The sequence below is a fragment of the Pelobates fuscus genome, chromosome 5 (assembly GCF_036172605.1).
Source record: "Pelobates fuscus isolate aPelFus1 chromosome 5, aPelFus1.pri, whole genome shotgun sequence".
Lineage (NCBI taxonomy): Eukaryota > Metazoa > Chordata > Amphibia > Anura > Pelobatidae > Pelobates > Pelobates fuscus.
In genome coordinates, this window is record NC_086321.1 from 328,311,297 (window position 1) to 328,336,637 (window position 25,341).

General features: G+C 41.4%; 1 protein-coding gene across 3 annotated transcripts in view; it reads right to left on the bottom strand.

Annotated features, from left to right (window-relative positions):
- The window catches only part of DLGAP4 (DLG associated protein 4), a 175,323-nt gene that overhangs the window by 42,157 nt on the left and 107,825 nt on the right, over positions 1-25,341 (bottom strand). The window contains exon 1 of one of the 3 annotated variants that reach the window (XM_063455663.1): positions 10,635-11,010. The exons of the other annotated variants lie outside the window; for them this stretch is intronic. Coding sequence (XP_063311733.1) covers positions 10,635-10,830 — 196 coding nt within the window. The 5' untranslated portion in view covers positions 10,831-11,010. Of the gene's footprint in view, positions 1-10,634; positions 11,011-25,341 lie in introns of those variants that run through there. 3 annotated transcript variants of the gene reach the window in all.

Genomic DNA, 25,341 nt, shown 5'->3' on the forward strand with positions numbered 1-25,341 from the left:
CTAGAAACAAGGGTGACCAAAGACCTTTATGTAGTGTAAAACTGCTTGAAAATGATTTCATGCGGCACGGTCACCCCGTGATTACCTCCCATTTTTAAATGTATTTCTAACTAAAAACATAAGACAAAGTAGTGACTACTTGGTCTCCTGCATTTTTCCTACACCTGACTTTCTTAGACATTGGGCAGAGCTACAGTGTTAATCCAGGGAATTGGCTCTGTCTTTGCTCTCGCACACGAGAACGAGCACCAGGAGCTGAAGAGGATAATGGCAGCACCCGTAAGGGATAGGTCCAGGTAAGTAAAACTCTCCATTCCCCCCCACCCCCTGGTTATAGTGTATACAGACAAGGGAATTGCAAATTTAATGTTAAAAACAAAATAAAATGGTCAAATCTCTAGCCAATCTTCCACAATGCCGGTATAGATAACCACACAGTATATGTAACAGGATGACTGTAGAAATATGTAGTCGTGATCATAATAAATCTATGAACTATGTAGGCTCTGACAATCAACATATTGCTCACAGATGACATTTATGTAGACAGTGGTTTAAAAAATTTTTTTTTAATATATATATATATATATATATATATATATATATATATATATATATATATATATATAAAATCTAATTATCGCATATTTCAGGCTAGATAGACTAGTTTACCTTACAACGCAGTGTGCAATAAACCAGCGATAGACACATAGCAATATTGTACTGTGCAACAGCAATGATGGAGATTTAAATGTATGGTTATATGTTAATGACCCGCTGGTCATAAGAAAATAATTCAATATGGCCATCATCCTTGCTCACCCAGTCAAACTGGGGTCATCATCATTAACCCAATGATGGAAGGGAATCCTAAGACAGACACTGTTTTGTTCTTTGCAGAGAGAATGGACGCATATTGAAGGATGCTGAGCTGGGTGTATACTCAGCACCTCCCTACTGTGCCGTGCATCAGAGTTACATAACCAGTGAGTAATGGAAGTGGAGTACCACACCCGCAAAACACTGCACCTCCACCCAAGAAAACAGCTATTCCCTTTGCACCTCGTCACAAACTTTGTGCTAAAAATGTGTACGGTCGCCTTACATGGCATGCCATTGCAGTAGGGCACAGCTTGGCCCCACAGAGATCAAACTCTCACTCTCTATATCCAATTAAACATACGTAACCCTGCAGAGATTAGGATACAAAGCAACATGATGCCCTGGTCTCTGGCAACACTTAAAGGGTTACATGTGGTGTTGTCATACTGAAAAGCATGAGCTGGCACAGCCACCCCCTCTTAAAGAGACAGGACCACCTCAGGCTTCAGTCATGAGTCAGAACGAGCTGGCATCCTAACACACACCCAGCATGTCTCATATGTATTGTACACATAGCAAATAGGCAGTGTTTATCCATTGTGTACAGTCTATTTGGCCGACAGTAAACAAAATAAGTATCTGCTACTCAAGTAGGCAATTGTTTTTATTAAGGAGTTAATACTTTAGTTTCTTTTCCATTTAATTTCCAGAAGGATAGAATGAGGGAGAGAGAGAATGGCTGACTAAAGATGCAGGATTAGAGTGGAGGAAATGATATAGTAACCCTTGGAATACCAGATGCTAGTGCTACAGTGTTAAAAGTGCAGACACATACAGTATTCATGGCTGGTGTATCCAGCACATTTCCAGGAAGTGATCATCAGTATGACAAAGTGGTACCAAGAGATGGACTGGTGTAAAGACACTAAACTATATACACACACACACACACACACAACTGTTTTCCTGTCAGCTGCCCCTCCTTGCTTATCTAGACCAGCAGATGGGCAACAGCGGGACAGCTGCCTGCATCTGTGTATATTTGTGAATGATTACGGCTCTGTAAATGAACGAATTCTTGTGCATGGGTGTCTAATTGCAAGTATGATATGTCAGGGTTTATTCACTAAACTCCTAACTGTAGCGAAATCAAGATCCAAGTGGCAGAAATTTAGCATAAAACTAGCTATGACTAAAGCAGAGTTGGAGACATTTTCTAGATTAAGATTGGCTAAAGTTGCCTATATTGTGCCACGTGTACATCAAAAATGTACTTACCCATTAGCCCTCGCCTGACCTGTCTTCATTCGGCTGCCCAAGGTTCCTGCCTGAGAAACGTTCCTGCCCATAAATCTTGAGGAGGCTAGGGCACAAGTATGGCAAATCGACGTGCTGCGCAATTAGTATCTACTCCCAGAGATGCATTAAGTCAATTTCCATGAGGAACCAGGAAGTACCTCTAGTGCAGGAGTGCCCAAAAGGTAGAACCTCTGTTTTAACACTAGCGCTTCTAAAAGGCATTTTGAAGACATACAAAGCATCATGGTAGTCATAGTTCTACAGCATCTGGGGGTTCTACCTTTTGAGGACAACTGCTCTAGTGTCTGTATGAGTGTAAGCCACTAGAGGTTGTCATAGGTAGCAATGGAAACACTGCCGAGTCAGCAGTGACAGGCTATATGCCATAGAACCACTACATCAAACTGGAATATATACATATATATATATATATACACATATATATATATATATATATATATATATATATATATATATATATATATATATATATGTGTGTGTGTGTAGTGGTTATAGAGTGTTTAAAGGGACACTCCAAACCCCTAGAGCAGAGGTGTCCAGTCCTCAAGTACCCCCTACCAGTCTAGGATTTAGGGATTACCCAGTTGTGTCTAAGGTGTGTTTAGAGAGAAAAACCAAACACGTTAGACACAACAGGGTAATCCCTAAATACTGGACTGGGCGGGGGTACTTGAGGACTGGGTTGCTTTGTATGTGCAGAGTGCATCTTTTCTCTCTTCATTTTATAAAAAGTGCAGATTTCAATAGAAATTGAGACCTTTATAAATGAACCTCGTTACCTCCCACGTCACACAACCTTTCTTGTTACTTCCTGGTTGTTTAGCTCACTTCAGCTTAACTCGTGGGGCAGGTAATTGCCCAGAGCACCTGCCTTGCAAAGACTTCTCATTGAGCTGCATTGGGAAGTCTGATAGGACAGCCACAGAATGTCAGGAGAGGGGGGGGAGGGGGGGGGCTTGCAAAGGCAAAGATAGAGATATGCAGCTTGTGCCAACTTTTTAGATATATCCCAATGGGATATAGAACCATACTCCCTTGTTTGTAAACATCTAAAGTAATTTGACACATCACAAAAAACAAAAATATGACAAACACTAAAGATAAAACCAATAACCAGGGAGTAAACTGAAAATATTTTATTTAAAACAAATATATTGCAAAACAGTTTAATAATAGACTAGCCACCTTCACATAATGCTATACAAAACAATATCCATATAGTTACGCTCCATAAAGATTTATAATGGGGAAAAAAATAACAAAACCAAAATATTTAGAACTTAACCCCACATGTCCAGGATCTGTGAATCAATCATTACCAGGACAACTGTGATGCACAACCATATATAAATTGATTTTTAAATGAAATGTATTTTTGCAGGGAAAACTGTTATTTGGATAATTTTATACAGGATTTTTTCCAGAGAGGGGAGAGGGCTATTAATATTTTACAGGGTTACAGGAAGAGGTTTATTAATGTTTGTTTGTTTGTTTTTTGATGATATGAAGTTATATTTTTAATGAAAGATTTGCAGCTTACTCCCCGGTTATTATCCCACTGAATTAAAATTAATTGGACACAGTATACATACATCTACTTTCATGCATATTTGTGTCTATGTATAAATGTATGTACAGTACATGTACTAATTGCCTGTGACCAACAGAAACCATAGTGTAGGGCCCTACAATTGCAACCATACTGTAAAGGTGTGCAGAATGATAGAATATTCCCATGTATGGCCATTGAATGTCTAAATGCCAGAGTATTATTCTGCTACCAGCTGGATCCTAAGCGGTTAAAAGTTTAATTAACTAATTTGCACTATAGCATGAATTCTACAAATATCTATGCATACAGTAAACTTGTGTATACATTTCAGGTGTGGGGCTTGTTGTGTGTGTGTCGCTAGGGCAACAGTCCCTGGTCCACATTGTAACCATAGAAACAGCCCTAGACATATGCTGTAACCTAGCTAATGGTCCCTAGGATAGAGTCTTATGTCTTGTTTAGAATAAAACTGATCACAAAGAAAAGCTGGTAGTAATACGGTCTGACTGTTTTTAAACAAACACAAAATTAGCCTTCAAGCAGACTCTTACAGGACCTGACTACCGGTAAACAATGTATAGGATTCAAACTTTTTACCATGCCAGATAGCTTCAAGCATGATATTTTAGTTTACAGACAATCAAGTTTCAGTGAATGCATCTGATACACTAAAACATATGTATGGATGTGACTTCTATGCTAGATTGTAATTTCTTGTGTTATAACAATAGTGTGCACAAGTGCCTTTAAAGACATATAGCCATGGGTAGAGCATACATATCCTATGAAGCTGGCCCAGGTCTGCCAAGGCCAATAAAAAAAAAAAAAAAAAAAAAGTTACGTTAATCTTCTCTATCCTGACCTCACGCAGACCCCAAGATCCAATAAACAGCTAAGGAGATCAGCAATCATGTACGAGGACAGGGCTGCAAATACACGGCTATCACTTCCAAAAGGTACATGCAATAAAGAGCCATTTGTGATTTATGTCCAATATTAACTTTTCCCCCTCCAATGTAACTTGGTAGATTCAAAAGAGATAAAAAAAAAAAAAAAACCTCTTTCCACAGTCATCAAGTTTTGTACAGCTGATAATGAACATACATCGGTAATAAACAAATGGAATGTCAAATATTAACTTGGCCACATGCAACTACGTCGCCGCCACATTACGTGTAATGGGTTTCGTACAATTTATACATTCATACAGTTCATGCTATTTTACAGCAAATAGTCTTTAAATGTACAGGCTGAGACTAGCGGGGTTTTTTTTGTTAGCCATTCAACTTATGAATTCTAGACAAAAAAAATGGAAAGAAAAGGAAGTTAAATTCCTCCCTTGACATCACTGAAACAGAGGGCAATCTTATAGTTGCAGCGATTTTTACAACTTGCTACAATTATAAACCACACAGTGCAGGGACAACAAGTAGAGAGGGTCCTCTCTTCAATGATGCAAAATGTTTATAGTATTTGGAGTGACTCAAACCTTAGATATCTGCCTACAGGCACCTATTTGTTATGGGCACTAACCATGTATATTTTTCTACACAGCAATATGTTTACCGTATATACTCGAGTATAAGCCGACCCGAATATAAGCCGAGGCCCCTAATTTTACCCCAAAAAACTGGGAAAACTTATTGACTCGAGTATAAGACTAGGGTGGGAAATGCAGCAGCTACTGGTAAATTTCTAAATAAAATTAGATCCTAAAAAAAATTATATTAATTTAATATTTATTTACAGTGTGTGTATATAATGAATGCAGTGCGTGTGTATGAGTGCAGTGCGTGTGTATGAGTGCAGTGCGTGTGTATGAGTGCAGTGCGTGTGTATGAGTGCAGTGCGTGTGTATGAGTGCAGTGCGTGTGTATGAGTGCAGTGCGTGTGTATGAGTGCAGTGCGTGTGTATGAGTGCAGTGCGTGTGTATGAGTGCAGTGCGTGTGTATGAGTGCAGTGCGTGTGTATGAGTGCAGTGCGTGTGTATGAGTGCAGTGCGTGTGTATGAGTGCAGTGCGTGTGTATGAGTGCAGTGCGTGTGTATGAGTGCAGTGCGTGTGTATGAGTGCAGTGTGTGTGTATGAGTGCAGTGTGTGTGTATGAGTGCAGTGTGAGTGTATGAGTGCAGTGTGAGTGTATGAGTGCAGTGTGAGTGTATGAGTGCAGTGTGAGTGTATGAGTGCAGTGTGAGTGTATGAGTGCAGTGTGAGTGTATGAGTGCAGTGTGTGTGTGCGTATGAGTGCAGTGTGTATATATTAATTGAATATTTATTTGCAGTGCGTGTGTGTATGAGTGCAGTGCGTGTGTATGAGTGCAGTGCGTGTGAGTGAGTGAGTGCAGTGCGTGTGAGTGAGTGAGTGCAGTGCGTGTGAGTGAGTGAGTGCAGTGCGTGTGAGTGAGTGAGTGCAGTGCGTGTGAGTGAGTGAGTGCAGTGCGTGTGAGTGAGTGAGTGCAGTGCGTGTGAGTGAGTGAGTGCAGTGCGTGTGAGTGCAGTGCGTGTGAGTGCAGTGCGTGTGAGTGAGTGCAGTGCGTGTGAGTGAGTGCAGTGCGTGTGAGTGAGTGCAGTGCGTGTGAGTGAGTGCAGTGCGTGTGAGTGAGTGCAGTGCGTGTGAGTGAGTGCAGTGCGTGTGAGTGCAGTGCGTGTGAGTGCAGTGCGTGTGAGTGCAGTGCGTGTGAGTGCAGTGCGTGTGAGTGCAGTGCGTGTGAGTGCAGTGCGTGTGAGTGCAGTGCGTGTGAGTGCGTGTGTGTGAGTGCGTGCGTGTGTGTGAGTGAGTGCGTGTGTGTGAGTGCGTGTGTGTATATGAATGAAGTGTGAGTGTGTGTGATGCAGTGTGTGTTTGTGTATGTGTTGGTGGGGGTGGGCATTTTTTAATATTAATTATTTTATTTTTTATTTTTTAATATTATTATATATTTTTATTATTATTATTTATTATTTAATGGCATTATTATTATTTTTTTTTTTTTTTCGTCCCCCCTCCCTGCTTGATACATAGCAGGGAGGGGGGCTCCTTCCCTGGTGGTCCAGTGTCATTGGCAGTTCAGTGGGGGGGAGAGGGGGGCTGGCAGAGCTGTACTTACCTGTCCTGCAGCTCCTGTCAGCTCTCTCCTCCTCCGCGCGGTCTGTACAGCTCCCTCTGTCAGCTCCCAGTGTAAGTCTCGCGAGAGCCGCGGCTCTCGCGAGACTTACACTGGGAGCTGACCGAGGTGCTGAACGGACGGCGCGGAGGAGGAGAGAGCTGACAGGAGCTGCAGGACAGGTAAGTACAGCTCTGCCAGCACCCCTCTCCCCCCAGTCTGTATTATGGCAATGCAAATTGCCATAATACAGACTCTGACTCGAGTATAAGCCGAGTTGTGGTTTTTCAGCACAAAAAATGTGCTGAAAAACTCGGCTTATACTCGAGTATATACGGTAATTATTTTTTATCGGAGTACACCTACTCACGCCGTAACTGACTGGAGGAGACACTAAAGAGCGGTGAAAGACTTTCTCATCCCTTCTTCTCTAATACAAAGTGTGGGACAAGTTGAGCATTCCTTTAGCCATGGAGTTTCTATACCCGCTATGATTCCAGCATGGGGTGCAGGGTCGGATTGCTGAACCAAATTTGCCAAAGGCCACCCCATTTGGGGACCTTCTTATATTTCTCAGTATTGCCTTTTTTATGTAATTTACTTAAACATATAGTCTTTATGAAATACTAATTTTCATTGTGTTGAAATATCACTGATATTCCAACCCTGTCTAGAGATTTACAGAGACAAAGTAGGGACTACCAGATCTCTACTGTCATCAAAACACTAAGCCCTCAATGAATACCATCCTAGCAACCTACTTTTCTACCCTTAGTGTCACCATACCCTACTCCATCTTTAGCATGTAAGCTCATTGAGCAGGGTCCACAACCACAACCCCTCTGTTCCTGTCTGTTAGTCCACCCATTGTACAGCGCTATGGAACTTGTTGGCGCTTTATTAATAATAATCTCTTTAATAAAAATCTCAGTATATTTTCTCTGCATAACTTTCTTACACTCTGGAAGGAGCTACGGTGTCAACCCCAGCAGCCATCAGCAGTGACGACTGCAGGGAATTGGTTCGGTCTATGGAGGACACTGCGATCTCGCGGGATCCTCCATAGACCTCAATGCCGTACTATAGCACATGAAGGGGACCCACAAGAGCCGTGCCCACATGAGACAGCGGCAGGTAAGTAATGCTCACCTTTATCTGCCCCCAACAGAGGTCTCTGAAAATTCTGCAAAGAGCCCAGACAGTGCCGCTTATAGAAACATAGAATGTGACGGCAGATAAGAACCATTCGGCCCATCTAGTCTGCCCAATTTTCTAAATACTTTCATTAGTCCCTGGCCTTATCTTATAGTTAGGATAGCCTTATGCCTATCCCACGCATGCTTAAACTCCTTTACTGTGTTAACCTCTACCACTTCAGCTGGAAGGCTATTCCATGCATCCACTAATAGTAAAGTAATACTTCAACTGACAGAGGGATACAGGACATCACAGAGTAACTGAGCAGCTTTCTTCTGCAGTACTTTCAGACGCTGGGGAAAAACGCTTCTTCCCTGCTTTTCCTGGTGAGGTGTAGGACCACGCAATTCTTTCACAGACCGCCACCAGCATGCAAGAACTGCAAGTGGCAGATGTGTGGCTAACAATCTTCCTTTGGACATTAGGCCCCTCCAAAACGACTTAATGCAGTGATTTCATTGAGTGTCCTATACGATATCTGCAATTCATATTTGTACATAAGTCGCACACAGTTCAAACGCCATTCGGATGTCACACAGTGCACAAAGCATTCACACTTTACACAAAAGGCATCACACACTACATGCTAAAAAGGGCTCACACAAAGCACATGGTCTTCACAAACTGAATACTGTTGTGATCTCAAATTATACACTATGTGATATGGTTTAGTATCAAAAGTAGCTTTTACCAATCTCAGAAGACTTTACACATTGAAGTTGGCACATCTACAACATTTCCTTTGCACGGGCACAATACAAAAGACAATGAAGACAAATAATATAGTAAGATGTGATTGACACGCTATAAACGGTCATTGGGACGTATTTTTAAAGTGCTGCAAAGCACCCATTAGAAAATTGTCACATGCAGGAAATAGTGGTTTATTCACTGAACTGAAGTCGATAATGTACAGATCCCAAGCTGGTAATAGAACAGGTTATGAGAATGAGTCTCACTTTGACCCCTATTTAATATTTTTGGATAAACTTTTAGAATTTAGTATGCATTGCCATATAAAGAAAGTGCCCAAGTCCTACAGATGGTATACGGTATTTGCTCAGCAGTCTTGTTAAGGTCTATTGCAACTACATTATAAGTTATGGAGTGCAGGTTTGTGTTATGACAGTTGTGGTGTTAGGGTCAATTACAGGAGTAGCAGCAGCTGTCCTGAGGGCAAAGGAGGACAGGAATTCTTCAACTCAAAGCCATTGCAATGCACAATCATCGGACTTGTCACAGTTCCTTGTTGGGCATCACACTAAATGCACGGATACCCATCACATTCCCAGGTAGCTATTTAAAGCATCAAACAGACAACAAGAAAACGAGCGAGACCCCCATGGCGTACTTTATGACATCTATGCTACAGATGAAAGACCTCCAAAGGGCATTACACAAACTAACAGAGACAGAAAGGGATCTACAACCCACTCAAATATGTTTTTTTCCAGACTGCATAGTCAGTATCCCCTGACAATAGAGGGGGATTTTCACTATAACAAAGGTGATACAGCTGTCTTTCTTAATAAAAAAAACTCCAAAAGGTTGTAGAACTTTTGGCGGCGCCTAGGAGCAACCCAGTTTCATAAGTGCTATAACTCTCCCTTTTCCTTGGCAGTCATCAACCCATTGTACAGTGCTGTGGAATTTGTTGGTGCTTTATAAATAATAACTGGCTACAATTAATATGGAGTTTTAAATCAGGTCAGAAACTTACATCTACACATTCCTGCAGGTCATAACAGATGCAAGCGGCCTATTCAAGTTACCTTACTCCAACGATGGTTTGCAGTTGAGTTAATCTTGGCAGAGAGAGGCACTAAACCGATGCCTTAAGAGAAACCTGGGCTATAATATAAACGCACTGGTGTGCAGCGGAGAGTTTAATATTTTAATCACTTTTAATTCAGAGACATGCTTTTACATCCAAAGAGCAATACACAAAGAATGCCATATGCGATTTGTACGCTTGCCTTTGCCAGCAACCTAACCCAGGGTTACTAATGTTCAGAATCATCAGCAATAGTGCCAGCTCTAACTACATGTGCCTACACGGAGATCAATGCCAAGTGGCTCTAGGGGCACACACCCCTTCCATGCAGGACAAAGAGGGGAAAAAAGGGAGCAGGACATTGCACATCCACTAATTAATGTATTTCATGCATAGGAAAAGCAGAGAGCTTTTCCCATGGCACAGATCACTGCAACAGTCTACAGGAGACAGTAAGAGCATGGGCCAGCACACACAATGAACTATACTGAAAGGATGCTAGCATATCAATATATATATATATATATTTTTTTTTTTTTGCAAGAGATGCCATCAGCAAAGCTACTGTAGCGTGTCAATAGTTAAGTGCACTATAGCAATCAATACAATGTCTATACAATGCAGAACAATGGGGAAGCAATATGAATGCCAGCCTTCCCACCCATGCCCTCCACATTGCCAGCATCTTTCAGCCACAGCACAAGGAGGAGGGAAGGTATGTAGGGGTGGGGAGGGGTGTTAAAACAGCACACATAACAGACAATAGTCTAATACCCAGACATCATAAAAGCAACTCTCCACCCTCCTCCCCAGGAAAGATCTCAGGGCACATGCCATGCAAAGGGTGCACAATGCACAACATTCTAAATAGAACGTTTTCACTCACATTGCTTCCACAGCTCTTGAAACAAAGCCAGGGTGATGGTGGAATGAGTGAGTGGGGGAGACGGGGAGGGGCTCTTGCTAGCAGGGTCTGCAGGGGGAGATGGCAGTAAAGGGGGCACACACGGGTCCTGGTGCCAAATGGGAGCTGCCGGAGGCTGAGACGTGGATACAGTGAGGGATCCGCCCTTCTCATTCATAGGAAATCCTGGCAGATGACCCACAGAATCCCCTTCTCTGGTGAGAACCCCCCACACTCAATGTATAGAGTCAGCAGGCCGGAGGGTTGAGGGGAGCGGGCACTGCCCCCTGCTTGGCATTGGGGTGGGCACAGAGGGACTGAACTGGGGGCCAGGTGACAGAGACAAGGGACAGACACAGACACTCACCCTCCTGCCTGCTCCCTCTGCAGCGTCTCCCCTTTAAGAGGAGGGGCCACGTGGGTTAAAGCCCGTGGTGGACACCCCGCCCCCACAGTGTCGTCACGCCTAGCTTTCAAGGGGCCGACCGCTCTTATACACTCGGTGACGTCGGCGGTTAAAGGGACGCGGCAAGCGAGGCGCCTCTTAAAGGTACAGCGCCATCTAATCTCACCTCTTAACCTAACGCTAGAGGGCTGAATGTTCAACACAGAGGTTGTACTGCACCTGGAATATTATTATACTCGTGTTACACTACATTGCACAAAAATATTCACATAATAAATGCCTCACTGGTAATAAAAATGACATAATATAATAATAATGGCTTCAAATTCCTCCAATAATGTGTCAATAATTAGGGTTGCCATCTTATAGCTTGTTTTTTGTTTGTGAATGCCTCTTATTGGGGTTTGAGCCACCCTTGCCATTTGTGGGGGAGTGGGAATCCCCCTCACAAATACTTACATAGTAAGTCACACACATCACTATCCACTTTAATCAGACATACACCGCATACCTGCTAACATTTCAAAGAGAGAAACCCATTTTAGGGGTGCAAGTGGTGGTGTGGCCAGGGGAAGGCTGTTCTGGGAACTTTTAAGTGACAATGACATATTTACTAATAATTTGAGTAACTAAAATGCTATTTAGACAGATGGATTTTTAAACACATTTATAACAGTTTAAAGACACATTACTGGGAGTATTATTGCTATGACGCTCAGTTATACACTCAGACAGAACTTGTACTATGTTGCTTCAAAACAAATGCATTAGGATAGACAGAGGAGCAAAGGGATTTCTTCCAAAAATAGGGACATGTAATTAGCCATAAGCATAGATGCATATTTAACTATCAACTCACGCACTTACATAATGTGCTCACACCAACAAGTCTGCATGCATAGACACATGCACATACACACAGAGACCTAATAATTAAAGTATTTCTCCAAGCATCATAAACACTATGAGCTGTTAATTGACGTTCTATGCAACCAACGGCGAACTAAGCAGTCGGGCAATTTGGACAAATTCCGAGGGCCCAGTCGAGGTAGGGGGCCCGCCACCCAGCTACAAAACATTTGCGCCGACCGCTCAAGTCCAATGCGCGCCACCCTCGTGACAGACACTGCTTACGAGAGGTAGAGCTAGGGTCCGGGAAAGCATAGGAGTATTTCGGTACTGTGCGCGTAGGCACAGGAAACATCGAAGTCACGCACGTGCCGCCCGCTACTGAAGAGTAAATGTTTCAATGGTCAGGCACTGCAGCCCCTCATCAGCAAGACCGGGCCCCTGCACTGTGTAATGCCGCGACGCAGGAAGGTTCTCTGTGTATCTGTATGTGTCTGTATTTGTATATGTATGCATGTTAGTGTGTATCTGTTAGTGTGTGTATATCTGCACGATATATATATATATATACACATACATATATACATACATACATACATACATATATATATATATATATATATATACACATACACACACACACACACACACACACCTTTATATACATATATATTTATATACATCTCAGCATTCAAATTCCAAGAATTCACACAAATACATTCCTGCATTTAAATATCAACACTACATACAGACACACCCCAGAGGCGTAACTAGAAACCACAGGGCCCCGTTGCGAAAATTGCCCTGGGGCCCTCCCATACATCTACCTCCTATCCCACACGTCCCCCCCCCACCAACATGCAGACACATACACACAGAGACCCATACATACAGACACATTCAGAGACACACATTATTAATATTAAATGTCCACCCAGCCTCCCTACCTGGAGAGCTGGAGTGGATCTGTCCCTGGGGTCCAGTGGGGCTTTAGTGCGGCGGGTGGCTTCTGTGCGGCAGAGTTCCTGTCAGACGCAGCGAAGGAGCGGTGTTCTCGCTTATTTGCTCCCTCGCAGGCTGTCTGCTGATGCCAGGAGCCCGCGAGGGAGCAGATGAGAGCAAACAGCTCGCTTGCCACGTCTGACAGGAACTCTGCCGGCCGCTGGGTGGTCCATTAGGTGGCCAGTGAGCAACCTCTTGGGCCGCCCTATGACAGAGGGAACACAGAGGGGGCGGCATCTAGGCGGCCCACGGTCACACTGGTCGTGGCTGCGGCCGGGCCCCCTGCAGCAATGGGCCCGGTCGCAGCTGCGACCCCTGCGACCATGGTAGGTACGCCACTGGACACACCACTATATTCAAAGGCAAACTACACACAAATACACCCCTACATTCACACACATATACTCCATTCAAAACAGGCTTACAGATCCATACAACCCTGCAAGAATGCGCAAATGGTAGATATCCATCTGGCAAAGTATTGTGGTAGTTGTACGAAAGATGGGGATCTACCTTTTTTTCCATCATTACAATAGGTGAACCGAAAATAAATCTTGCACCAGCACCCGCTCTACTTTAGGTCAAAAGAGTAAACTTTAACGGGAGGAAAAGGGGGCTGGGGACCTAAAAAACTACCCCACTGCAGCTCCTGTCCCCCACAACCACCCAACACTACAGTCTCTATCCCCAATTACAACCCCTATACTCCCTCTACAGCACCTTTACCCCCATTACAGCCCTTATATTCATCTTTTTGCCCACTACAGCCCCATGTCCCCCACTGAAGCCTCTTCACCACCATATAACAACCCTTTCTTTAACACGTGTATGTGGGCGTGATGATATTTGTGTCTCTTGCAAGTGGGTGGGTACACAGGGGCCCCATGATCTCCTATTACCCAGGGGCCCCATGAGTTGTCAGTCCACCCCTGCATGCAACATAACTAGTACAGCTTGTTATGGTGCTGCAAACCACCAAGCAATATCCCATTTAAGTGGTCAAAACATTTTTGACTTGTTTGACACTTACCTAGGTCCCCTTCTGTACTTCTCAATATCGCTAAAGTGGACGTTCGCTTTCCATTTTAGCTATATCCATTTTGTGCAACTTTTACCATCATTCCCTGGCTGAGAGGGCCAGACAACAGTTTGGATATTTACTGGGGGACAGAAGCAGGGGACTCCTGAAACCATATCAACTTTGCAACGCTGTTGTCTAGATAAAATTTATATATCCAACCCAGAAAAGTTTACAGTTTACCGATTGATAGAAGCCATTAGTGGGTTACTTCGTGGAAAGAAAATGAATATATAATGTAAATGCTAGAGATTCTAGGAAGCTGAAGTTGTTATGGTGCATAGGGAATTTTCGCATACACTAAAGTTCATTTAAAAATCTGGGGTCGCTTCCTGTATTCTTTCTCCTTAAGTGCCAAATCAGATTGCATAGGTGTTAAGACAAAATGTTACATCATGACTAAGCAGGTTGCCATGGTAGTGGAGAAGTTGTCATGGTAACATGCTCATTCATTCACCGTCTCAAATTGATTCACTTGAGTGAATGAGAAACCCCTGTAGTATATAAATACAGGAGGAATGTAGTAGTAATCAACCACACATGGCTTTGTATTAGGAAAAAATATACTCTATATAGCATTATCTTTCAGAACCATATTCAAGCCATGTCTACATTTGCAATCTCTCTCACCTGTGGTAAACCTGATAAAAAAAAATATTAATTGCTAAAATATATAAATTTTCTCCTCTACATTCCCAGATCAATTAATCTATTACAGGTTACTTTACACAGCTAGTATTGTACACCAATACTATGACCACTATCCCATGGCTGTAGGGTGGGGCAGACTTAGGGTAATATTTTATTATTTATATAGCGCCATCAGATTCCGTAGCGCTGTACATCACTTGGGTTAGAGTAGGACAATCCATTTATTTATTTCAATCCCTGATTCTCCTGTGTGAACAGAGGGCAACGACTTTTTTTTTTTTTTATAAATCAGCCTCTCACTGGCTTAAGGCCTCATTTGTGCTTTCTAAACTGTATTGAAAGGGACAGGCATCACATGGAAATTATTTTTTAAGCCAACATGCAAACACTTTTAAACAAATATACAAATCACAATGAAGCAAGACAAACTTTGTAAAGCATGTAAAAAAACATTTATAAACATTACCGGTTCCACCACTCAGTTAGGGGAGTTTCTTCAGCCTCCCTCTTTCCCACCCATCTCAATTTCACACCAGTCCACTTATTACAGAAACAGGGCATCACAAAGCAGCAGGAGAGAGAAACTGGACAGCCAAGCCTGCTTTGCATGACCACCCTGATCAGACTCCCTTTCTTCTCCCCATGTCAAGACTTTTTTAAGTTGAACAGATCTTCCAACTGCACACATGTAAATGTGTCAGGCATGCTCAAAACCTTTTTTTTTTTCTAGCATTCCCAGGGATAGGACATTGATTGGTTACATTATTGCCCTCATATTTTTTTTTTTTTTAGCTTGCAGAGTGTGGCAATGATCTCATTCATAGCCAAAGCTTTTGAAAGACAGTTGTCTCAAAGTGATGCATATCCACTTAAACTCAGTTTCCATCTAATTTCAGTTAATATGTTTAAGAAGTGAACTCTAACGGTTATGTAATGTTTACCATGAATTAGACTGAGCAGTAGAGGTGCACTCCACCAGATAATTTGTTGTAGCAACACAAATAATAAATATACAGATAGGATAAGCGCTAATGTGTCAACGGTGTATAAATCTATGATAGCAGGCAGCAAACACTGATAGTAAGGGTCACCCTCAACCCCTTCCTGAAAGATATAGAGAAAACAATATATACAAAATATATGTTGTGCCAATATAAAGTCCAATTAGTCCACAATTGCTGGAGTTTGTTCTCAACTGGTAACCATCCTGACTTCAAATGGTGGAAGTATATGAAATTAAAGCAGAAAATAACCAGGGATGGTGCAGAGCGTAAGGAACTAGGTGCAGGACATGCAACAATAATGTATATGGTATATCACTCACATTTGAGAGAGCAATAAGACCAGCTCTGAGTTTAGCAGCATGCAGCGGTACAATCCCCACTGATGGATATGTAGATCTTGGGGCTGGTCCCTCAATGTGTAGTTTGATATATAAAAGATAAAAATAGCAAACAATAGTGATCACTGTAATCAATATATTGATGGTTATAAGAGTAAGAATATTCTACTCACATGTAGTGGAGCAGTAGATCCTGCTCAGATGGTAGCACTTGGGTGGTATAATCCCCACCAGGGATATGAAGTTAAGTAGATTCTCCAAGGAGTAGTATCCAAAGTTTTCATATTTGGTATATTTTTCTCTCTCAAATTGAGTGATATACCATATACATTATTGTTGTATGTCCTCCACCATCACTGGATATTTTCTGCTTTAATTTTATATACTCCCACCATTTGAAGTCTGGACGGTTACCAGTTGAGAACAAACTCCAGCAATTGTGGACAAATAATGAAAAAAAAAAAAAATACTTTCCTATAAAGTGACAGTGCTGTAAAGTGCGTTATAAGACATCCAAGGTAAATTTGTTCACACACATTGGTGGGACTTTGACTTTTACTGGCTGTCAATGTTGAAATTAGGTTTTCTTTCAAAGTACTTTGGGTTTGGAGCTAGATTGACATTGTAACTTTTTTAAAGGACCACTATAGTGCCAGGAAAACAAACTTGTTTTCCTGGCACTGTAGTGTTAATAGGTCCCCCCCACCCTTATGGCCCCCTTCCCGGCGGGCTCTAGGGGGAGGAAGGGGCTAAAGGCTTACCTTTCTCCAGCACCAGGTTCCCTCGGCGCTGGGGACTCTCCTCCCGCCGAATGCGCATGCGCGTCAAGAGCCGCGCGCAGTCAGTCCATAGGAAAGCATTTCTCAATGCTTTCCTATGGACGCTGGCGTCTTCTCACTGTGAAAATCACAGTGAGAAGCGCGGAAGTGCCTCTAGCAGCTGTCACTGAGACAGCCACTAGAGGCTGGATTAACCCATATGTAAACATAGCAGTTTCTCTGAAACTGCTATGTTTACAGCTGCAGGGTTAACCCTAGATGGACCTGGCACCCAGACCACTTCATTGAGCTGAAGTGGTCTAGGTGCCTATAGTGGTCCTTTAAGGCTTGCTAGACTAGGGTGCTGACATGCCATCTGGACCCAGTTCTCATTAGTGTGGCTGGCTACAAGACTACTAGGCTGGCAGAGATATTCCGTATTATTACCCAAGCCTGGAAACTATGTTGCCCCTTTCAGCTATAACCCAGGAGCTGCCTGAACAATATATGCTTCCAATAACATAGGCAGGAATCTCCAATGCACACGCAAATGCTTGTGCTGGGAATGCAAATGGTGGTTATGTAATGGATCCGTGTTGAACACTATACATTACCAGCTATCAGCAGACAGACTCTGGCCCCCATTACACTGACACTCTGTCCAGTCCTGGGAGTCTCCATCACAGAAGAGGCCCAAGCCTTGTGTGGCAAGGGCTTCAGTTCAATATACTGCCCTTCACTGATTGCATATATTGCTCTATGAGGGAGCACATAAGTGCCTATATCACCATTAAAGGAACGCTGATGTGGGCATGCACTTGTATGGCATTTCTCTGCACGAGCGTACCTGTAGCATCATGGGTGATAATAATTTGCCCCTCAACATGCTATTGACCTCTGCAGAACTGTTCACCCTTATAATTGCTTGATGTGTACTGTCACCTAAACACAATTTTTTAATGTAACAGACCTTTCATCACATTTTAAAAGGAAATAGATTCTGTGTTAAATGAAGTACATGTAAAAAATTACAAAAACACGTCCCTACCTATAGTATATAACAGGATCCTTCATCCATATGCTTACACCTTGGGTCAGATTCAGTTAGTCTCTATGGTCTTCCCCGCTTCACTCCCTGCACAATAAAGTGACATCATCAGACCGACTAACATTCAAATTCAAACACTGTCTGACCCAGGGTGTATGTATATGGCTGATGGATGCTACACTATACTAAAGATAGGGAGCAGTTTTTCTCATATAATTTTTAAATACACTTCATTTAACACATACTTTTCTTTCAAAACTTGATCTAAAGATTATATTAAAACACAGTGTTGAGATGACAGTTGTCCTTTAAGTTTGAGAACATTTCTGGGACGCACTTCTGAAACTTAGGCACTCAGCAAGAACTTTGAATTCGTTTCTATGGTGATTGCTTTACACATTTTACAAATTTATTCCAGAAATGGTTTGGTGTCCTTAATCAATAAGATATTTTGCAATAAACAAAGGGCAAAGTTCAATACTACTATAGCAAATGCAAATACCGTACTTTCACATGCACAAAAAAACATATCTTGCACAATAGATTTTCTGAGAAGGTATTGGGCTTGATATTTACAGTAAGCAGATAAAACTATGGAGACATTATGATTAGGAAGAACCCACAGAAGATAAACATTTGCATCAAATGCTGATTGAATATCTGTTGGTATTTACTTATTGTATCGTTTTAATGCATTATATCTGTAATAAAACAGCAATTTCAACCATTCAATGGGATACATACACAAATGAGAAACAAAATCATTTGGAATCCTACCTAGAAATGCAAGTCAATACATTATTTATTAGTAAATCGAGATAAAAGCTATACCTCTCAAATCGCCTGACATTGCGGTATGACCGCCATTTGCTGCGTTTCCAAGGCAATGTTTTCATCTGTTGGAGAAGATTTATCAAGGGAAAATAGGTACTGGGCCAAAGTGATAAATATTGAAAGACATTTGTTTCCATTGTGATTGCTCTTTATTTAACATCTTGCCCCCAAAAAAGCACCTATTTTTACTTTGATATATCTCCCCCGTAGAGAGGAGGCATTCTTTGTCACACTCTTTCCACAATGATCTGTCCCATTTTCTGTACCTGGCCAGTCTGCATTAAAAAGGACACTGTAGCCAAAATAACTGCTTCATCTAATTTAAGTTGTTATATTGTCTGAAGAGTGTGTCCTCTTTTTCCATTTTGCAAAAAGTGCAGATTGGCACGTTTACAAATTAAAATGGTTACACCCCCATGGCTTTCAATCAGACAAGCAGTCCTGTTACTTCCTGGTTTATTTAGCTCAGTGAAGCTAAACTCAAGAGACAGCAATTCCCCCTAGCACTTGCCTTGAAAAGACTTCTAATTGAGCTGCATTGGTAAGCCTGTAATTGGACAGCCACAGAAAGTCTGGGTGGGGTTAGAAGGGGAAGGCTTGCAAAGGCTGCAGACAAGATAACTGCAGTTTTTGCCCTCAATTAAAAATGCGCACTGGTGTCCGACATCTCTCTGAAATCAGTGATGACGCTGAGCGCTTAGATTCCGCTCTTTTTAAAGCCAAAGTGAAGCCCAAACTTATGTGGGCAAAACACCTAAAACCAATAAACTCAAATTATTCCTTATTGTTCCCTATTTGAACCCTTCTCTGACATCACTTCTGAGCCTCTCGTGTACTCGTTTACTGTACCTTTGCTTTTTCTTGACCTTTCCTTTGCATTTTCGTCCTTATTTTCTCCCCAAAAACTATATTCTATACTCCTGTTAAATCCAGACACTCCAAGGTTCGGTAATAAATGTTGTAATAATATAGTATCTGTTGTCTTCTGCTTGCGAGTTTTGGTAGTACCTTGACAGCCAGCAACACTCATTCAGTGTTAAACCACTAAAAAAGAATGTTCAAATTATCCATGCTGGATCACGTCCTAACACAGGCCACTTTTTATGGCATCCATAAGATTAGAAGCACAATATGGTAGCAATCGGAAATCCTATGCAGGTTTAAATTTTGTTCATCCATTTCAGAAAGCATAAAAAAAAAAATACCAGACACAGGAAACGCTACTGATTTTATACAGACAATGCAATTATCCATCAAGGACTGGGATTCTATGGCCAAATATCTTGCCATATAATTCCTTTTTTTTTTTTTTTTTTTTAAACGGCCAAAAGTACTTGAAAAGATCACACACAAAAATATAATACATGCCAACTGTCCCGAATTTGGCAAAAGTACTGATTTGGGACTCCTGTCCCACCATCCCAGGTTTGCTCTCTGGTGAATGCCAACAAAGAGTGCAGTGCAAGTGCTTCATTAGACTAAACTCAGGGCACTGAACCCACACCTTCAGATGCGCTCAGCATTGTCTGTCCTCATTGGGGATAGCCATTATAGCTGCTTGTCATTTGAAAAATGCACATGCCTGGCTATGTTGACGAATGTGGATATCCAAAATAATTTACAGGTAGTTATTACAGCCGGTACCTATGAATTGTTGTGTGCCCCAAACCAAACTCATAGTTTTCATTTAGCAGCACAGTATAAATTGAAACACGTAGGCTCCTGGATATCACGTGACTAGGTGACGGAATTTACAGTTTCTCTGCATAAAGCAATCCACCTGCTCAAAAAAAAAAAGAAAAATGTGATTCTCCACCACCTACACTAGTTAAGGACCAGCAAGAATGACGGTGAAAGTAACTGATGCTTTATTTATTTCATTCTGTCTTGCATTTCAATGTAATGCAAACAACTCAAGCCTTTATATATACAATGAAAGTATTATCTCTGGTCATTGCATAATGCCCCAGAAAAACAAAAAAACAAAACATACTTTCTTTAAAAAATAATGCAATCAAAAAGGAATCTGTCTTCTTATAAGCAGAAAAATACTCAACAAGCACTCATTAATGGAACATTTAAGTGTTATTGCAGTTTTGAGCCCACTTTAAAAAAAATAAAAATAAAATAAAATAGCATGCATAACTATAAAGAAGTGCTTCTCACTCAAAGGCATGTTTAATTTAAAAAAAAATTTAAAAAAATCAATTGTGTAAAATAAGATAATGGATAGCACTTTAGCTTCGCAGATGCCATCAGTAGAAGTTTTGCGGCTGTAGGGGATGGATAAAGAGAGGCAACTGCTCTCCATAATGCTCTGAGAAGTGGCCACCAAAAGGAGCATTTATGTATTGTAGCTCCATAAGTGGCCTCTTGAGGTCGCTAGAGTAAAACACAACCTGGTCTAAGGGACACTCCAGACTTTATAGCTGCCTCCTCTGTTACAGAGAGACAGAATACACACACTGCATAGGTTATGCAGACCCTCCTATTGCATAACAGACAAGTGAATGCACACCACAAAGTGTAATTTTTTATAATTATTCCACAAGCTAACAGACAAACTTGCCAGTCATTTTAATAGATACCTTTTCATGAATGAAATTACTCCGTCATAGCCGGAGAGCTGAAACTCTTGAATGAACATAAAATGCACTACATTCATCTCATTCAGTCATTTGTATTTGAGCATTTGAGTGTGATACATGGTTCAAAACCGAAACCGTCACACCGAATCCAGGACAGTTCGGGGATATGTTCTAAAGTACTCAACTATATAACCCATAAACCCGTGATATGCACATCAACCCCAGCCAACAGATTGCCAGGATAGAACATAGAATGTGATGGCAAATAAGAACCATTCGGCCCATCTAGTCTGCCCAATTTTCTAAATACTTTCATTAGTCCCTGGCCTTATCTTATAGTTAGGATAGCCTTATGCCTATCCCACGCATGCTTAAACTCCTTTACTGTGTTAACCTCTACCACTTCAGCTGGAAGGCTATTCCATGCATCCACTACCCTCTCAGTAAAGTAATACTTCCTGATATTATTTTTAAACCTCTAATTTAAGACTTTGTCCTCTTGTTGTGGTAGTTTTTCTTCTTTTAAATATAGTCTCCTCCTTTACTGTGTTGATTCCCTTTATGTAGGTAGGATCCGCAATAGACAATACAGATACTATTTCACCCCAATTATTAAAGTAGAATAGAGAGCAGGGCAAACCCCTCAAAGGGTTACTTTAAGCATTATAGTCACTGCAGACCGTTGTAGTGCTTATGATGCAGGCTGTAACCTGGCGCTGATCCAAGGTAAATCGGCCAAACTATTTAGCAATGGTTTGCCACCTGGGTCCGGCTGGGCGCCAAGCCACCTGTCATGCCAATAGACTCCTATCCAGCTTCTGCAGAGTGGCAGAAACCAGATGCCGATTCTGCTAGTCATTCAGTGCCTTAGTGCTCTCAGCCAATGAATGAAACTCAGTGCAAGAACATAATGCACATAATTGACATTAGCCAGCCCGGGACTCTCATTCCATGCTCGCTAATGATGTTTTCAGGGGTGGCAGCAATATAAAATATCTAACTATGCGCAGCACACATAAAGAGCTGCACATACAGGGTCCTTGCACCATGGTGGTTGAAGAAACCCTTTAAAAAAATACATGTGCATGTCAAGCTACATATGTTTAGTAATGTCTGTACATAGTCATGGCTTTTATACAGGGTTAGGCTAGCAAGGGAGGTGGGGGTAATTTTTATACTTTTATACAGGGGTTGTGGGCTAAGGTAGCAGTCAAGAATTCTTGTAGGGCCATGGCTAGCCATGCACTGCAAGCTAGTAGCCATTCATATTGAGGTTGTATGGCCTGGAGTGGTTATCTGTGCTTGCTCCCTATGCCTAGAGGTGACAGGGCCTCCCCTGCTTTTATGTTTTGAGGTTTTTATTTTTGAATGTTATAGGGGCAGATCCACCCAGGACATGTTCGATCGCATCTGGAGGCATGTCAGTCCTAAGTACATGCAAGCCAGGCAGGCAAGCAGCCGCTCTGGCTATTCTGACACCATGCGCAGGTTGCTGCAAAAGCCCTTTAGTGAAGGTTAAAATACTCTCCTTTATAGTTTGCACAATCTGAGCGTGTCTTATGATGTGCTCATATTCTTGTTTCTGGAAACGTGCATGGTTATTCACTAAAGAGATAATTCCAAATTTAAACAAACACTCCACAATCCAAAAATTAAAATTACCGTTTGGCAGATTTTCCCCAAATGGAAACTTGCATACATTTACTTGTGCATTTTTTGTAGATCTCAAAACAGCTTACAAAAGCTGCATTTCTCTTGACTGAAGTCTCCGCAAACCCTCCCCTTTGAACCCCGCCCAGACTTTCCAAGGCTGTCCAATCACAGACTTCTTGAAGCAGCACATTGCAAAGTCTTTGGATGGCCTGCCTCTTGTGTTTAGCTGCATGCAGCTAAACAACCAGGAAGTAAGAAGACCTGTTGTTTGATTGACAGACAAGTGTAATAAGGTCCCTTTAAGGCAAAAATAGCCAAACTGGAAAAATGTACAATTGAGTTTCTTCAAATTAGGCTATTTGGGCCTTAAATTTATCATTCTAACTTTTAGAAAATTACCCTGTTGGTCTTTGGTAAGACAAAAAACTGAAGAAAGAAAAAACAAAAAACACAGAACCCCAAATCATAGCTTTCCCATTACTGAATGTGAGATGGTTAGGAGGTATGGAGTTGCAGACCTTATTTCCCCAAATAAAAAGGCACTTTTAACAGACATGTTTATGGTGATTAACTTAACTAGGAATTGTGGATAACTGACAAAAGAACTCAGTGTTTAAATAGGGACGGTCACTTCCTCAATTTAGCACAACCTAATCGCTAACTCAAACTTAGATATATGTTGTGCTACAAATATATTGAAATTATTTGCAGTTTATTTTCATATACATGCTTTAACTGCCAATAGAGAAGTTGTTGCAACAAGAAAGTGCAGCAGAGGTAAGATTTTTTTTTTACTTACCCTCATTGCATGTATTACCCCAGTAAAACCTTTAATAGTATATACTACAGTCAAGGAATGAGGAACTGTATACATCCCAACTCTGGGGAGAATCGGCATGCCGGTGATAAGGAGGGTGGGCCAGTTACAATCGTGTAATTAGCTCTTCCCTCAAAGAAGCAAAGCAGCCCAGAAGGGGGATGGTTCCCCCAGTTTAATGGCAGGTGCCATCAATCAGGCCAGCCCACTGAGGGCTGGATATGCATTGAGCACTGTTTCAGAGCTCCCTGCAGGGTCCTAGTGCCCTGAACACTGCACTCACGTTTCTAATGATGCACTTGCGCTATTTATTGTTGGGGACAGTTCCGTAGTGTCCTCAAAAGTGGGACACCAGTGAACTAAGACGGGACAGGACACGGAAACTGGAAATCAAGATGGTTAGGAAGTATGGAACTGTCAATTCTCTAAGATTAAAATATCAGATATGGATTTATTACCAATTCACCTCTTTACCCAGATCAGCGCTTTCCCAGGTGACACAATTCTTAGTTTAATAATTAAGCACAATGATGTTAAACGTGCCTAAAATCAGGCATAGGGGTTGATTTAATATTCAACTGAAAATTGAATTGCAAAATTTTCTCTAAAATACCTCTCAAGGTACTAAAGTGAGAATTGTGAGGAATTCAAAGTGTATTTTAAACCTAAATGTAAAGTAGCTGAACTGGAAGCATAGCTGACATGGTGAATAATTCCCCACAATTCTCACTTTAGTAAATAACCTATTCTAACTAAAGCTGAGATTGAGAATTTTTCAAAATTATTAAGGCCTACATTTGGTAATCAATTTTTCACTCACTACAATTCGGTATTTAGTGGATAAATTCCATAGCAATAAATTAAGGGTAATGTAAATTAACTTCCATAGCAATAAATTTAGGGTAATGTACGGTAAATTACACAAGCAAAACAATTGAAGACTAGATGATTTATACGCTAATCGCAGAACTGAAGTGTATTGAAAACCTATTTGCAAAATTGAAATACATATCACTTGTTCCTATGCTTGCCGCGATCATTTATCATAAAAGTCGCAATATGCTAAATTTAGTGCTCCTAACAATAACAATTTCTGGCTGTTCCCATGCAACAAAAAAATGTTTTTAGAAATTGACACTTTTACCTGTGAACCTGGTTACACCCACCTGGCTGTCAATCAGACACTTGGCCCTGTTACTTCCTGGTTTGGTTAGCTAAGTGGAGCTAAACTCAAGAGGCAGCAATTGCTCAGAGCTCATTGAACTGCATTGGAAGGTCTGTAATTGGGCAGCCACAGAAAATCTGGGCGGGGTTAGAAGGGCATGGCTTGCAAAGGCAAAACTGGAACTTTTACAAGCTGTTTTTAGATATACCACAATGAAAACAAAATGCTTAAATAAATAAATGCAAGTATTAATGGGAGATATATCTACTAAACAGTCATTTGTTATTTTGTACTTGGCCAGGGGAGTGTCTCTTTAAGGCCAAAATAACTGAACTGAAAGCATAGCTGACTTGGAGAATGTTTCCAGTTTGACTATTTTGGCCTTTCATTATATATTAATTTAGCATTCCAGAATATTCCCAGTTTAGTGAATAAGCATGTTACTCTTTTCCACGTTACTCTTTCCAGTTATTCACTAAACAGAGACTTGCCAGAAAT